This window comes from Marmota marmota, unplaced genomic scaffold (assembly GCF_001458135.2).
Source record: "Marmota marmota marmota unplaced genomic scaffold, marMar, whole genome shotgun sequence".
NCBI classification, from domain to species: domain Eukaryota; kingdom Metazoa; phylum Chordata; class Mammalia; order Rodentia; family Sciuridae; genus Marmota; species Marmota marmota.
Window position 1 is genome coordinate 40,684,942 of NW_025999853.1, and position 18,252 is coordinate 40,703,193.

Sequence of the window (18,252 nt, forward strand, 5' to 3'; positions counted from 1 at the left end):
ATCCTAAAGAGGAAATGAATTCCTCACTTTTGAAACACTAGCCACCTAGGTGGGAGAATTCATGTCCTCCGATGATGATACAACTTTGTTTCTGGATTAAATATTCATTGTGTTTAATAGTTTGTCATATGCAACACAGTTTTGTAAAATTCCTTAATAATTTCCTGTTTACACAACAACAAACAAGCGTCACAGTGTGACCAGGGTGGCACTTGGGTCATTTAGCTGGACTAAATATGCTGGGCAATTACTTTACATTATATTTACTAAGCCGTATACATCCTATTCTTGAAACTGAAGATTTTTTACTCTGACATCTCTTACTTGATATAAATGCCTCCACAGAAGCTAGGAAGAATCATTCCTTCCTATATTTTAACCCTAATATTTGCCATCCTAGATCACTCTTCTGTATTCCAAGACAGAGCAAATCCTAAAACAATCACTGTACTTATAATTTAATAGACCCATTTCCTCTACGATCTTGTCACTTAGTGTATTACTCATTCAGCTTCTTGCCTAACTCCCACTACACTGAACTTCAGACCTTCTGTCTTTTCAGTTGCTCTTTTTATTGTTCTGCAGGTTGTTTTCATCTCTTTCTAAAAGAAGGCCAGTCAGCTTATTGCAATGTCCGTCTTCTTCTTCCACACCATGGTTCTGCCCTGTTCCCAGACTGGCTTCTCTGGTCTCACCTCTGAATGACCCTATCCCTCTGCTTTACCCTGGATGCCAATTCACACTGCCAGGAATAACCTACTAACTCTTTCTTTATTCTCCTGCGATACTAATGCTCTGTCATCCGCTTATCTGAAATATTGCATTTCTTTTCATTTCCTTTGTTCTTCTACCTGATTTATTCTTAGTGCCCATTGAGCCATTTTATTCCTTCTTTGTCCTCCAGCTCTACATATTCACTGATATTTATTTATCAATGAATGTAGGTGACAGGCAAGTAATTTATATACCACATTTGCATTCTGACAATTTTTTTAAATGTCTTCATGTGCATTTATAGCTTTTGAACCTCACAATCCTGTGGTAAATGAAAAATTTACCCTCTTTTACAGGGGAAGAAGCTGATGTCCAAAACATTTTTCAGAGCTTGTCCCACTGTTCACCCAAATTCAGGACTCAGGTCTATCAACTCTTTCTACTGTGCCATGTCACCTCTCTCTGGCAGAAGGATTGCAATCCATTAAAGATCTTCACTGTGCCAGAAACCTGATGGAAATTAACCAAACCCTTCATTGTACCTTTGCAGATGAGAGTCCCTACACTAAATCCGCCAGCCAGACAAAGCCGCCTGATGGAGCATTGGCTGTGAGGAGACAGAGCATACCAGGTTAGACCAGACTGTTGGATTTTTCAGCTGTTTTACCTACTTTTGAATCCTGTTATTTGGTGATCCTAAATAATTCTAACCTGGTACAAAAAAATCATGTTATTTCATAGTGTGTAGACTCCATTCTACACAACTTGTTCAAACAGTAGTCAGAAGCTAGACTTTGGAAAAACTTGCCAACTTGTGAAAATCTATTTTATAATCCATCATAGCAAAAATCCTTTGTGAAATGACTTGAATTTATTTCGACTCTCACTCATTTACTCACTCTCACCTCTGTTTTCAGCCGGATGACTTTCACAGCAGCATCCATTTCTTTACTGAGACACCTGGCAGGAAAAGGGGGATGGAAATTGCAGTAGCAGATCATGCATGCTGAATAAAAAAGTCACTCCTTTCTTCTCATCTCTTTGAACCTGAATTTGCTTCCACTGAGCAGCTCTTGTAAAATTCTGGGACTTTTCTTTCCCAGGAAGGTGTGATTAAGATTCTTCGAATGCCGTGAGAGTCGCCTGTGTTTTTCCAGCACGATAATGTCTCTAGCCTACAACTTCAGTGTTTTTGAAGCTTTGATTTTAAAAAAAATAAAATGACACAAAAGCATGCAAGTTCTCAAAAGGGAAAGGAAATTCAAAATATTATTCAAACTTTATCTCTACTGGATAACTCATGGAAAACCCCCTTAGGAAAGCAACTGTGTACTTAAGAGCAGAGTTTAAAGCATTAATACATCTAAATATGTATCAAAAATAATGCATTTGTGCATTTGATGTAAACAAATTGAGTACAGCTAAACCTCAGCTATAGGATTTTAAAGTAGCAGTGTTTCCTGCATTAAATTGAATGGGCCTACAAATCTGTCAATGAAAAGAAAATATTTCCATTTGAATAAAAAGCAGGATGGGCCCACTTTCTGAGCAACTTTGTTCATGATTATTATTTAGTTTTATAATTTTTAGATGTGGTTATTTTTACTCTTGATTCTGAAGGCTTAGATTTATTATGAAAGTACATGGCTTATAAGGAGACACGAATATGTTATAGATCCTTGTTGCTTTGAAGATTCTAAAGCAATTTGAATTCTGTAATTAGATGGCATCACCCAGTGAGATTTCTTCTATTCCTTCCGATAAAATAGCATTCTTAGTGCTGGTCACGTTTAGGAAAAAAAAAAAAACTATTGCAGTCAGCTATGGGCTCTGTTCTCTGCTTTCTCCTTGTCAGCAGTAAGATAGTATTCAGCATTTGAAGGTCAGGAATGTCAGTTTTCTATCAATTTCTTCCTGTATTCATCTGGTGGGAAGACACAAGAGACTTTTCCCACCATCCTTACTACTTTAGGTGATATTAAACAAACCCACCAAATATTATTAATGTTTTCCTTTTAAAGGTTTTCTAGTGTTACATACTAAATTGTAACACGTTTTGAGGGGTGTACTTTGTCTTAAAATCAGTTAGTAGTCTTCCAACTTACATGTTAGGCAAACAAATTGGTTAATCATAACTTTTAATTTATAACCTGCCAGTGATTCTTCATTATAGGATTTTATCTTTTATTCCTCTATGTGTCAGATTTAAAAGTCACTGTAATTATAAACATTTTTGTAAGCTTCATAGGTTGTTCTCATGGAGTTCAGCCATGGAAAAATACCCTTTTTTGTTCATCACTTGTCAGGAAGAAGCCAAAGGGGTCAGGAGTCTTCAAAATCTTCTCAGTTGTTTAAAACAGCACCCCCCACCTCCACCACCAAAGACCTCATCAGCCAAAAAGCTAAGAAACTAAAGTGGTTAATAGCTGATCATACTCACTATTATCTGAAGGAAAAAAAAATAATGAACTTCTTGGAAACTGCTTCATAACTGACTAAAGACTCTTGGAATTCTAATCCTTACTTTGATGTCTTACTTTAAAGTACCTATGAAGTCTTGCTCTGGCCAAAAGCTAGGGGAGTGAAGAAATACACAGAGGGGAAAGCCAGGTAAATGCATACTCTAAGACTTGCTGGAGCTTTGGTGAACAATTCTAAAGTGGCCTGATAGCCTACATTGGACCACATAGAGCTGGAAGAGCTAGATAAGAGTTTACTGCTTTTCTCTCTTTCTCCTGCTCATCTCCCATCTCACTTCCCTCAAGGGCTTATTGCCACCCTGGGAGCAAGGGAAGATGCATTTAGAGAAAAGTAAACCAAGGAAAAGAAAGCCTAAAGGAGACCTTGGCTCATCTACCAGCCCCTGGTCTTCACAGTGCAGAGGTATCTTCCTCCACCACACCCCCACTCCATTGATAGATGGGGTGGGGGTGCGGTGGAGGAAGAGTACACAATAGCAGAAGGGATCCTAAGCCTGTCTGTCCAAGTTTTGTGGCAGTTTAGCTGTTATTTTAAATTCACTCTATAAATGTAGATCCGGTACTTCCCAGAGGAAATGTTTATATATGTGTTTATATATAAAATAAATGTTTATATATTTCTTAACACAAGCTCCACTATTTTCGTGGCATAATAGGCAGTAACTTTTAACGATACCAGATAGGTAACCTTGAAGTACAATTTGCTTTTCATTCATATCAAACTTCAGTACCACTCTCCAAATTCAAAATTACCACAGCAATTATTCCATAATCACAAGTCAAATATGTATCTTTCATTAAATGCCAGTTCTAACTGTAAATCCTTTCATCTCCCTTCTCTTCCCGAAAAAGGGAATGAATTAAACATCTCTTAGGAGCAAAATACATTTGCTTTGGATAAAGGGGAAATGCATTATTAATGTTATTTGGGAATTTGTCATTTTAATCATGTCTCTTATGGCAAAATAGGTAAGAATAAAAAGATGTATTAGTCTTTCATAAGCTTTTGTAACATTTTTAACAATTATAGTTAAAAAAAATGACATGAGTTTCCCTATGATGCTAAGGTTCTAACTTAAATTGGAAACAACATTCTGTTTAAAATGTGAAGGAAGTTTATTTGCACTCTTATTTCGGCCCCTTTTTTGAACAGTATGATGAATTCTAATGATATTTTGAACAGATTTTACAGCAGATCTAGCTATATTAAAAGGAATCTGTTGTTCTGATATTTCTTAATTTGACAAATTACTGGTGAGTTGAAGTGCGACTATGTAAGGGAGTGTCCAAATTATTAGAAGAAATCTGTACAGACTCTGGATTTGACAGATTTTTTAAAAATAATTTCTGAGTTTACCCCCTTACAGATGAAGTATTTAGCTGAGTGTGGTGGCACATGCTTGTAATCCCAGCGGCTTGGGAGGCTGAGGCAGGAAGATCACGAGTTCAAAGCCAGCCTCAGCAAAAGCGAGGTACTAAGAAACTCAGTGAGACCCTGTCTCTAAATAAAATACAACAAAAAAAACAGGGCTGGGGATGTGGCTCAGTGGTCAAGTGTCCCTTTGGGTCCCTGGTACCCAAAGGGAAAAAATGATGATGGATTTAATCATGTTTGTCTAGTCTTTGTGAACAGAAAAGACAAGATACTACCCAAAGCTTAGAGTCAGGATATTATTTGACTTGCCTCCTCTTTCCACATAAGATATCTTTCTTTGATTGCTAGTCTTGAAAAAGAATCCTAAATCCATTGACAAATACAAGGTGATATCAATCACTTGTATCTATCACATTTCCAAAGTTAGATGCACTTAGGAAAAGTATCTTAAATCTGCATCCAAACTGAGATCATAAACATTTACACAGGATTTTTTCCTCTTCCTAAAATATTATAAAAGATATTTATTAATTTGATCATGATAGAATGACATTGATATTAGTCTTTCTTAGCTGTCACGTTAGGTACTTGTGGATAAGTGAAAATATGGAGCTGAGTTTTAAATGCCCAGAAACCCAAAATATATACAGTCAAGTTGTTTTGAATGCATCCAGAAAGGGTCAACACCTATTAAAAAATTCAAGTCTGGAAAATAATACCACACTCTTGACATCACACAAATTAAAGGGGTAGACAAGAATTTTGAAGGTTCTGCCCTCTCTGTTTAGCCTTTTCCTATCTTTGTTATGCACACAATTTGATGCTTCATCGGTCTAAATTCTCATTATTATAGCAGATCTCTAGTGTGACTTTTAGACTAGGATTTTATAGCTAGATCCCTGTCCAGGTCTATGAAGGACATTCACTCTAAATTTTGTGCCCAGTTCTACTTCATCTATTTAGTTCTACCATTGATCCTAAGAAATGAATGAGTCTCACAGATAGGAGTCCAAAGTCTATTGAACCCACCAAATATGAAATATCATACAAAAAAAATGGAGCTATACATGCTATCCAAAGTCACCAAGTCAGGGCTGTGCTATTAGTGAGACATGACCAGCATCAGGAAATACCAAGCAACCAAGCATCTTTGCCATGCTTTCAAGCTTCCCTGCATCCTCATAAGCATCCCAGGGGCAAGAGGAGCATAAATATGGACCTTACCAAAGCCCCTCACTGGCAACATGATAAAACTTCAAAATAATGGAGTTTCCAGTGTTACAATTAGGATATTGGAAAAATTAGCTAAATTATCTCGCTTCTTTAGAGACAGGTTTCTAAGATAAGAAAGTCACAACTATATGGGGCACTGTGTATATGCCTGTGGCTCTGCCCCTCCCCGACTTTTCTATATGACTCCTCACTGTCTAAAATTAACTGATAAACATATTCTCATTATCTCTCTTAGTCCATAGGTAAAACATAAACTCCATGCAGGCAAGTATTGTAAACGTCTTCTTCACTACTATATCTGTATGCATAGAACAGTGCTTAGCATATGTTAGGTGTTCAACCAGTACTTGTGGAATGAATGAATGAAAAAGCAAAGACCACCAGGCAGGTCTCTGTGCCAATTCTATGACCTCATGACTAGTAAATATTCCCACATGTTTTCTGCCTCATTGAATGCTTCTCCAAATACAGGCACATTGGCTTTGAAGAGGCACCAAATATCACATTTCTAAGGAAACTATCTGCTGCCCAGGACTAATGAATGAAATATAGTTCAGCTCAAAGGTAAGAACTTTTTAAAGGCCAGAGATCTCTCCCCAGCCTCATTTGTTTCTGTTTAAGCAGAAAATGTCTGGGTAGTCCTCCAACATCTGAAGAAAACGTTTGAACATCATTTAACAATAAACTTGACAAGATGAAAGTGATTCATTCTGCTGTTCTGCTATAGAAAAGGGTTTTTAAAAATGTGTGAAAAATAGCTCAAGTCTATAAATAGAGCAATGCAAAGTAGAACTTATTACTTATCATGGCAGGTACACATTAAGGATTTCCCCCAGAGACCTGATCCAGTTTGCTATGTGACTGGGGTATGTACTGAGTTCTCAAATAGCGCTGGGCAAAATGAGCAGCTTGATTTGTGTGTTCAGTGTTGTAGTTTTCATTAGCAATTCAGAGCAATGGCAGTCTATTCTGTTTGAACTTCTCTCATGCCTTAGTAAGCATGGCTGAAGTACAAGAAAGTGGTACATATTCAGCAAGTGATTTTAAAATAATAATTCCTCTAGTGTGCAATTTAGTTGAAATTTATTTGTGATGACATAAGACTATGCCTTGAGGTTCCCTAAGAACCCTGTGTTAAAGGAATGGTGGCACAGGCACAGTGCCAGGCTCTTGGTACACTCGGTCATCTATATCTGAGAAACATTTTATAAGAAGGCTCGAGGATATGAGGACCAAAGCTACATGGAAAGACTTTTCCTTCAATAGCTTTTGCGCTAAAAAAATATTAATTTTCCCATTCTCTAGGTTAGAGAGACCTTCAATTCAGTGTTTTAAAATTAAGTGACTTTAGAGACTTAGGCTCAGTGAATGTCTTATTGCTTGACTGGCATTGGGGAAGGTGAAGAAGTATCTTATACAGTTTACTATAGCATTGTGTTCTGAAGCCCACTGATAACTCTTCTTTTATCCTTCCACCTTAAATGACTTTGAACAGCTTCCCAAAGTTCAATCACTCCTATATCATGTTCATAAATTTTGTTACATATATTCTGCCTTACTATAATTAACATGATTTTCAGTAAATTTAAATTGATTCATTTTCTTAGTTTTCTCTTAAACCTTAATATCTGAGAATTGGTATGTTAATATTATTTTTCCCAACATAATTTTATATGTTTCCAACTAAAAGTTTAAAACAAAGGTTTATAAGTCCCCTGAAATCATCTGGAATCCATCAGTGTTTATATTCACCATACTTTGGGAAACATGAGATTCTTCTCAGATGGAATGAGTTTGAGAACTCCAATGCCATGCACTTTATTGGTACATCAATAAGTAGTTGTTGATTTTTAGTGCAGAAACACGTCATTTAAGCAGGAGCAGAAGACATTTCGGGTTCTGCTAAAAAATGGGAAAAAAACCCCATCAACTTATAGTTAAAAGATAAACACTGAATAATATTTACCCAAATTTTAGGAAATAACAAGAATATTTCATAACTCTTCAATGTTTTTACACATTTCTAAAACCTACTACTGAGCTAGATATTGAGCAGTTGTTCTAAGGACTACCCCTTCAGATTTTAGGTGGAAATACTTTACACAGCAGGCAACCCTGTTCTGGTTGTTCTGATAGCAGCTTGGTGCTTCCCTGCTTTCGGCATGGAATGTGAACCACTATGCATCAGTTCTACACCTCACACCCATGTGTGCTTCACAGCATTGCTCCTTTTTTGTCCAACCAATCCTTTACTTGCTCCTTATGTCCATAATAATAAACCTCTCATTTTTTTGATCCTAAGCATTCCTCCAAACTGAGCCTCATATACTCATTTAACATGTAATTATCCAGCACCCACCGCGTGCCAGGTGTCATTCTAGGAGCATGGATGTGAACTCAGCCTGTAAACCTCCACGCCCCTATAGTTGGCATGGTAGTGGGGAAGACAAACCTGCAGCAAACAGTGCATCTCTAACATTAGATGAGGCTATGTTGAGCACAATGAAGGGAAATAAACTAGTATAAGGCGTAGAGTGTGGTGGAGGAAGAAAGGCCTGGGCTGTGTTCCAAAGGAAAGTCAAGATGGCCTCTATGCCACCATGAGGGAGTCACATTTGAGTGAGCCTAAAATGATGGGAGACACAAGGCTGACATTGGTAAGAGAAGAGACTGGAGAAAGAGACAGGAGAGATCCTGTGAGTCTGTAGGCTGGAATAAGACCTTGGATGCTGAGTGTGACAGAAAGTCATTGCAGCCACTGAGCAGGTGAGGTACTGATGGGGTTGTTTTTTGTTTTAACCTCTCTAGCTGCTATATGCAAAAGAGACTTTAAGGAGACAATGGTGAAAACAGACCAATTAGCAGGCTTTTACAGTATTGGGGGCAAAATATGATGGTGGACAGAGAAATAGTGAAAAATGATTAAAATTTGAAGGTGGATGTAGTGAAAAATGGAGGCAGAAGTAGAGCTGGAGGTAGTAGAAAAGGGGCCAAATTTTGAAGAAGACAGAGACAGAGAGCTACTGAGGAAGAAGAGGATGAATGCAAGAGGTGAGTGGGGGCCTCAGAATAGAGCTTGGTTGGAGATATGCATTTTGGAGCTATGAATGTGTACCTGGTATTTTCCCCGGGATTGGGTGAAATTGAGGTAGAGCCAATAGGTTGAGATGAGATCCAAGATCCAAGCCTGGTGCAGACCAACCCTCAGAGATCAGCAATAAGGGACAACCAACACATGGCACCAAGGAACAGAAGCAGTTAGTGGAAAGCTAGGAGGACTTGGTACCCCGGGAACCAAGCTAAGAGCCACGTGCTGCTGAGGAGGAAGGGAAACACTGGGTCAAATAGTGATGATAAAATGAATGTGATGAGTCTGAGAATTGACCATGAGACTTGGTGGGGAGGGAGTTTCAGAAGACCTGATGAGAATAATTTCCATGGAAATGTGTGAGGGAAAGCCGACCTGAGGTGAGATCAGGGCTTGAGTAAACAGAGACAGAGAATGTAGACAGCTCTACCAAACAACTCCATCAAGGGGAACAGAAATGGGATGGCAGACAGAAGGAACATGGGATTGGGGGGAATTTTTTAAAAATGTATAAATATAAATATATATATATATACACACACACACACACACACACACACACACACACACACATTTCATATATGAAAGGGTTCAATAAGCTCATGTGCTGATTTGATATACTGAAGTGGGAGAGCGCTGTATAAGGGAGGGGGAGCAAAGGAAAAGAAAAGCTTTTGAAGAGGCTCAGGGGACAAAGACTGGGGGCCCAAACAGAGTCTGCAAAAAGAAAGGCAGGGCAGAAGGCAGGAGGGTGCCAAAGTTCCCATGAGATGATATGTGAGTCCCCTCTGATGGATCTATTTCTTAGGGATAAAAAAGGTGAAGTCACTCACAGAGAGCTGGAGAAGAAAGGGATGCTGAAGGCTTACCAAGGGAGGAGCAGGTGTCATTTCAAAGACTGGGAAAGTGGATTACCTAGGGCAATGTCAGAGGATTACCCTGCACTACAAGTACATTCCCATCTAAATGCCACACTCTTCTCTCTCACCAGCCCTGCCTCCTCAAATCAAAAAGGGATAAAGCTGACTTACCCCTCTAATGCTCCTGCCCCATGTCATCTCCATGTAGCACATTCCATTTCCATTTGCAGCTCTCCTACTACAATTTCTTTCCATAAGCATTTCTGTTTATGAACACCCAGAGCATTTTGTGATTTTTCTGAAGGCTTTATGCAGCTTAGTTCATCCTGTTTCAAGTTGCCCTGCAATTATTTTCCTGGATTCTAGACTTATCTCTGATTTAAGATGGCAGTTCCTTGAATTCAAGAAAGCATTTCTTTATTAAATATTCCCCCACAGAGTTTTGCCTAGCAGGATTCATAGCTGGGTGCAGCCCCTGTTTGTTGAATTAAAGATTCTCCTTTCATGACTTACTGTAAGATCTCATCATTATTGTCCATCATCCTTACAAAGTGATGAGAGGGAGTGTCAGGACATGGCATGCTCTCACTAATCTCTCACTAATAACTCCCTAAATCTACCACACACAGATGCTCATACATACATTTTCTTCCCTTTGTATTCTGCTTTTTGAAAACTTCACATATAGCTTCTTTTACTTTAATATTTTTAAAGGCAGGAAATTTACTATCTCACAAAACCTTTTCTGAATCTCTACCTGTTAAACATTCCTTATATGAGGGGGTTGAAATTTCCCCCTTTGAACTTTGACTCATTGGCTTTTCTAATTCTTCTGAATCTTCCTAAAGTAGGTCATTTGATTCTTCAATACACCTAAAACCTTTTTCTAGAGTTGTTGTTACTAAAACAAGGAAGATACAGTCCTTCTTTCAGTATTGATGTATGTAACACTGTTTCCATACCCTGGTTGTCTTTTTGTAGTTACCAGTGCTCTTTAGCATAAGATATCCAAAACTGAACATTTCCTTCAAGAGCTCTGGAATGATTTACTTTATTCCTGATCATCACATATATGATGTTATTCTTAGCAGTGAATGAGTCACAAATTTGATAAACATTTAATAGATGTTAAGAAATTTGAGCATTGCTGTTCCAATACAACCCTATAGCATCCCACCAAAAATCTTGCTTCTCTCTGCAGACTTTGGGTATCATTCTTCATGAGCCTCAAAGCCACGAATTTTCAGCTCACAATGCTGCATCCTGTCTACAGGTTATTAGGAAAGATCTTCATGAAGAGTAAGTTGTTAAATCCACAAAAAAAAAAATGACAAAAAGGAATGTCAGTGCATTGGAGTTGCCTGGCTATTACCATATCTTGGTGGGCATATAAAACCCAGCCCCAGAGATTAAAAAAAAGAGAGAGAGAGAGAGAGACAAGGAGGTATCTCTGTCAGCTGATACTACACAGAACCAACAGTCTTTCTTACACTTGTATATGTACAAGAAGACCATCTGCCAAAAAGAACAACAAAAATGAGATGCTCTCACCATTTGTATGAGCAGGAGAAAATAGAGGATTAGAAACAAAAATGATCCATGGTTTCAGGTATTTCAAGTCATATAAAAAAGGGGTTGACATGTTCTCAATGATCTTAGAGGCAGAACTAGAAGTCATATGCTACCAGTTAATAAACCATCATCATTCCCCTGGCTGAGGACAGCCCACAATGTATCACATATAAGGCTGGGGATGTGGCTCAAGCGGTAGAGAGCTCACCTGGCATGCTTGCGGCCCGGGTTCGATCCTCAGCACCACATACAAACAAAGATGTTGTGTCCGCCGAAAACTAAAAAAAAAAAATAAATGAACCTTTAAAAAAAAAAAGGTATCACATATAACTCCTGGCCTTATTTCACACCCATACGCCACTGGTCAGTTTACACACAGCCTTCTTTGTTTAGTTTATCTAACCTGCATTCGGATATATGACTCATGCTGTTGTGATAAGTTATAGGAAATTGGGTTTGGATACAACTTAAGGTAGAACTTTCTAAGAAGTACAGAAGGGCAGTGCACCTTGCTGGTTAGGAACACAGGCTCTGGAGCTAGATGCCTTGTTTGAATGTTGGAATGCCAGCCCTGCTACATGGAATTAAGCTGCTTGCTTACGTCTCATACTCCAGTTTTCCCATTGTGTGAAATGAGAATATAATGGGGATTATATGAATTAATAATATATTATATATATATAAAACATCTGTAGTAGTTAGCCACTGCTGTGTAAAATATTACCACAAATTTAGCAGTTTAAACCACACACATTATCTCACAGTTTCTTGGGTCATAATATTAGGCACAGCATACCTAGCCCTCTCTGGGTCATGCAAAATTCTAATCAACATGTCAGCTAGGATTGCAGTCTCAGCTGAGGCTTCACTGGGGAAAGATCTACTCTCAAGTTCACTCAGGTTACTTGCAGAATTCAGTTCAGGGCTTCACTTTCTTGCTGGTTGTGAGCCAGGGGCTGTCTTCAGTCCCCCACAGCTGCCTGCTTCCTCCAGCCTGCAAGGCAGGGAAGTCTCCAGCATGATGTGCAGAATCACATACACATGATAACGTACATCTGGAACCTTTGCCATATTCTTCTAGTTAGATACAAGTCACATGTCATGGCCATACCAACAGCTGGGAACAAAGCCAAGGAGGAGTTAGGGACATTAGGTCACCAAAGCCTACCTATTGCAGCATACTATGTCAGTCATATAAAGTGTTTCATAACTATCAGTTATCCTTCAATGAAGCTACCAGAAAGTGTTAATTTCTCCCACTGCAGTGTTCACAGAGGAACTGGGTATGACAGTAGGTACACGGTAAAGGAAACCAAGTGGAGGCAGGTCTTGAACCAGATGATGCTAAAGGTCATCTGTGACTTTTGTTCAGCTGCCAGACACAGTGGATGAACTGCCTTCTTTTTTCCCAGCCTCCTCCAGAATCTTTCTGACTTCATTCCTGTTTTTCTTCATGTATGCTGTCTTTTTTTCTTTTTGTTGATCTGATCTTACCTGTGGAAAAACAGGGAACTACAGCATCCTATATGGTTTTCTCTGAATATTCTAAGAGTTGCCCTGGTGCTTCATAAAATAGCCAACTTTTAGGGTATGGTGGGAGAAATGAATGAAATACTTTTTACCTCTACTACTATTTGTCTTCTAAGGAAAGAAACCTGTGCTTTATTTATTGTTTCTGTATCTCTCAAAATCCTAACCATATTTGTTTACCTAGGCTTCATGCCAAAAGGGCACCTAACATCACTAGGAAAAGGAGAGTTAACCAATTGGACTTCTAGGCTCCCTGGATCTTGCTGTTAAAGGACAAGTGACTTTACCCATCTGATTCACTGCCCAGTTTATTAATGTGCCCTGCTATGTGTATAGAAGAACTGATAAATATAAACTTTCTATTTAGTAGCCCAGTGCTGAAAGAGGACTGATAAAGCCTCTATGGATGGCAGCACAGAATCCAGAGATAGGTTCTGTATGCCTGAGAGGTTATTGATTTACAACATTCATAGTCTTGCATATTAATTTTATCAGTGCATGTGTCAGCCCTATTTCTGAATTTAGTCTCTGAAGAATGTGACCCAATGATCATATGCACCCCCTGCACAAATACCCAAACATACCATCTCATGCATACACACCTGTCCATGGCTCTGTTGGGCTGGGGAGGGTATGTGGGAATGACTGAGGGACTCTACATCCATTCTAATAACTAAATATTAGAAATACAAAAACCATGAAGCATTCCTGTTATTTCTCTAATTTAGGCAATTTCCCAGTAGAGTATTAAGGTGTTAATTGCTTCTGCACTTCTTAGGTTGACAGATATGTCCTTTTTCACCTAGGTGAAAGAAGTAATTATTGTAAAGCTCTTGTGGGCTTGGTGAGATATTCTCTAATGGATTTTAAAGGCATTGGTAGGGCATTGTGCTTTTAAAGAGAAACTGTCCTCTGTTCTGTTCATGCTTGATAACAGGAATTGATATTATATTTAGCCCACATGATACATCTATTAAAGGAAACATGCAATAGAAAAAGGAAATAGAGTAGTAATATATTTTCAGGAAATATGTATCCAGATTTCAGAGATGAGAAAAATATGTTCTTGTATGTGCATATATCACTGAGATGAACAAAGATTAAGTAAAACAAACAAAGACAGTAACCTTTTTCCTTTAGATATTCATTAAGGCATATTTCCCCAGAATTTTAAAACAAAGTTATTATTCTCTGAATCTGGTGTGGCCTTCCAAACAAAGGTTTGACAAGTCACTATCAATACAAATCAGAAAGATTCTTTTATCCATTGTGTGAAAGTGACTTACACGATTCATGCATGAACAATATTTTGTTCTAATATTTTATATTTACATAAAATATAGTCTTAGAACTTTTTATTAGAATTTGGAACTTTTTTGATAAGAGTCTAGCAATTTGGTCAAGCCAAGACAATTCATGTTAACTGATGATATTGTATAAAGAAGGATGAATATAGAATTAAAACAGATGGTCTAAAATTCTAGCAAAATGATTTGCCCATTATGTGTCCTTAGGCAAGTTATCTAACCTTGAAAAAAAAATCTTCATATTGTCATCTTAGGATTCTGGGTTTCTAAAAAATCAAATGCATGTAACTCTCCTGGCCAACTTAAATGCTACAAGGATGTAGACTTAGAATATCAAAGAAAGATCTAGGTTTTGTGGTGCTCAAGTTTATACCATTTGAGAATACAAAAGTATCTTTTTCAAGTTTGACAAACCCAAAGACTATATGAATACATTGTTGGAATCTCTTAAGACCTTGTACGAAGCTTGTGCCAAAGAAGTTCTTAGAAATTATAGAGTCAGTAACTCAACCTGTGCATTATTATTATAGACCTACAGGATGCCACAGCTGGGAATAGCCATATCTGTCAGCTGATGGCCGGGGGGCAGGGGGGGTCCCACTTTTTTTTTTAGCAATAGAAACATTTTTAAAATCTTACATGAAAAGAACAAGAGAGAAAACAGATAAGAGTAGCAGAATGTGGAACCAGATACTTAGGGATGGATATACCTATTTTTTTTCTACCTTAAGAATTTCAGTTGAAAACAGAATTTGGAGAAACACATTTTATATATCCTAAGCACCACTCACTTGCAACCCCAATACATTTCAACACCTGTGAGACTTGGATGTGTTTGATAGTTGTACTTAAGCCCGTAGGGGTTATGATGTCATCATTATTTTCTGCATATACTTTTACCAGCTATAACTCATGGAAATATGATTAAATACAACCTCTTAAAGTTTCAAGCAATGAACCTTTAAGGACCATTTTAGAAAGAAATTTGCATTGTTCTCTAATGCATTATGTTGACCCTGTCCCACAAGATCAAGGAAGCACATGCATCAAAATTTTGTGTAGGATTCTCATCAGCCTTGAACAACATCCAGGGACAATTATAGAACACCTTCTAGTCAGTGCTTTGTCACCAGTGTTATCAATGGCACAGAATAACAATATCATATAGAAAATGTAGACATCAATGACACTGATTCAGAGGATTGAGAAGTTGGATAAATATCTTAACTGGTTTATTTCATTTACATTTTCTTATCCATTTATACATATTTTGTTCTCTTTAATAAGTATAAAATTTTAAGATCTTAGTGGCAAGAAATCTTTATGTTGTAATTTAATTGACAATAAATTTTTTTCTTACTGGTAAATAAAATAAGTGTCTTATAAGTGATGGCATTTTGAAGTCAACAAAATATGGTAATTTTTAATTTTTATTTTATTTTATTTTTAAAAATGTTTTGCAATACCAGAGATGGAACCCAGGGTCTCACACGTACTGGACAAATGCTCTATCACTGAGCTACATTCCCAGCCTGAAATATGATAATTTTTAAAACATATAGTTCAGTTTTCTTATTTTAAAGTTTAGAGATTAAGTCATAGGGAGGGCCTAATGACTTTCCCAAAGCAAAATGGTCAGTTTTTCCGGGGCTTAATGAATCATTTGCAAATATTTGTTAGGTGGCTGTCCTTAGTTGTCCCCAGACTAAGCCCTTGATCATGTTGTTAAGCTCTTCAATGGCTTGAGAACTTTAATTTTTACTATAATAAAAATTATTTGAGAGCAGGAACTAAGTCTGTATCTTTTTTTAACAAGATATCAATGTACCTGGCATTTAGTAAATGATCCACAGATATTCAATGGAAAGGTAGATGGATGGATAGATGAATGGGTATATTGAAAAAGACAAAAACATCTCAAACAGAGTGAGACTAGAAGATAGTTTTATTTGGGTAAGGTGGTGTTACATATGGTGATTGAAGTATTAATATAAAGAATGGAATCAAAGAGGAAGTAGCAGTGACTGGTTTGTCTACTCATTTCCTTACTTTTCACTCTAATGGGAAACAATTTTTTAGGGGCAAGAATATAATTGTTTCTTATTGGAGAATAAGGTAAACATTTGAACAGAAAAGGGGCCAGAAGAGAACACTCCCTCCCCCCCCCCCCCCCCCNAAGCTACCAGAAAGTGTTAATTTCTCCCACTGCAGTGTTCACAGAGGAACTGGGTATGACAGTAGGTACACGGTAAAGGAAGCCAAAAGTACTATATGAGAGTGTCCTTGATATGGATGGCACAGCCTCCTCCATCCTGCATCCTGGTGGGTCTCAGTAGGGCTATAATAAAACTCAAACTCACTGTGCAGCAGGCTTCCTGGCTCCCCTGTGGAGAGTCTGCAGGGCTCCGCGATGGCTTGCCTCTTGGTTATCTGCACCGACTGCACTATTAGTTTTCCATCTGTTCCTTTATTTAAAATGGATCAAATCTTATAAAACAAGTGGAAGTCAAATACATAGTCCTGACATACAGGCATCTGTAACAAATGAGAACTACTGATTTACTGTTACCCTTGTGGCTTGGAGTCTGCCAGAGGCCAGCCTTGTTTTTCAGTCCTTTTCTCAATAGTATTTCATTTACATATTCCTATGCCTACTGTTCAGCAATTACTTTATGATGAGTCTAAAAATGTGTAGCATCCAGTTTTATGAGGAGGTAATTTCATGGACCTAAAATAGATTCAAAATGCCACTTAAGAAAAGAACCCTGATTTTCAAGTGTCAGTTTCCCTAAACCCCAAAATGGGAGTATTGTCTTCCTTTCAGGGTTATTCTGAAAGTTAAAATAGATAATGGGGCTGGGGTTGTGGCTTAGCGGTAGAGCGTTTGCCTCAAGTGTGCAAGGCCCTGGGTTCAATCCTCAGCACCACCACATAAACATAAATAAATTTTTAAAAAGATGTTGTGTTCAACTACAACTAAAAAAATTAAATAAAAATAGATAATGGACATGAGAACATTATGAAAAGTATAAACTGCCTTAAAATGATGGATAATCTTGAGAAGTAGCTAGAATTTTTTATTTTAATTTCTGTTTTCAGTCAGGTAGTGTAGCTCATGCTAGATTGGTGGGTTCTTGGATATTCCTGAAAGGAAGAGGCCAACCAAGTATCCACTTCACCTGATTATTTAAGATGTTTGATTCATGGAAGAATTTACCTTTTTTTCCCTTTCTTTTCCATGGTGTATGGGACTCCAAGCATTGTTCTCTCAGTTTGAAGAAACAAGAGCAATGGAGGCATTTAGCCTCTTCCTGGGACAAAGGTTCGGCTACCTAACAGAGATTCCTTCTCACTATCTGCAGTACACATCTGATGTCTCTCTGTCTTAGGATAGTCCCTCACTTCCAAAGTGCTCCTTTTTTCTCACCTGCCCACCTGAAGGAAACATGCTCCTTGCTGTTGGCTGGACTCCCAGACCAGGGCATCTGACCATTCTATCCCTGGCACAGTAGCTCTGTTTTTTTTATATCCAAATAATTATTCAACATAAGATATTGATCAAAACAAGACATACAAACAGATAGGCAAAATAAATGAATTTTTCCAGCAATATTTTATTAATTTACTAAATTGATTAATCTATTATTATTAACACTAACTTACTGAGCAATTTTTAGTACTTCCATTTCTCTTCCTATTAGGTAGAAATGATAGTCATATTACAAATAAATTTCCTACTTTCATCTAAAGAACTTAAACCTATAAATATACATCTGTAGTCTACAGGAGACTTTCCCAGGACTACAGGTAGAGCTCTCAGTCTCCCAGGCTTTGTCATGGACTTCATTGAAGTTGTTGGTATAGACATTTGTCTTTTAGATATTTAGAGAGTGACCCACAGAAAAATAGAAACTGTGATCATTTATCTTTGAAATGCTAGTTCCTAACACAGAGTCTGGCAATTACAAGTACTCAAAAATATTTTTGGTCCAAAACAGTCTACAAGTAGTTATAAGAAGAATGTAGCTAACTTCTGTAAGGGAACACTGGAAATCAAGAATAATCTGTAAGTAAGTTGGAACAATATGCTTAA

At 37.7% G+C, this 18,252-nt stretch overlaps 1 protein-coding gene across 15 annotated transcripts in view; it reads left to right on the plus strand.

The window, feature by feature from the left end:
- The window catches only part of Grip1 (glutamate receptor interacting protein 1), a 383,234-nt gene that overhangs the window by 214,720 nt on the left and 150,262 nt on the right, over window positions 1-18,252 (plus strand). For 14 of the 15 annotated variants that reach the window (XM_048805484.1, XM_048805527.1, XM_048805545.1 and 11 more), the window contains exon 2: window positions 1,265-1,345. The exons of the other annotated variant lie outside the window; for it this stretch is intronic. In XM_048805484.1, coding sequence (XP_048661441.1) covers window positions 1,265-1,345 — 81 coding nt within the window. The remainder of the gene's footprint in view (window positions 1-1,264; window positions 1,346-18,252) is intronic. 15 annotated transcript variants of the gene reach the window in all.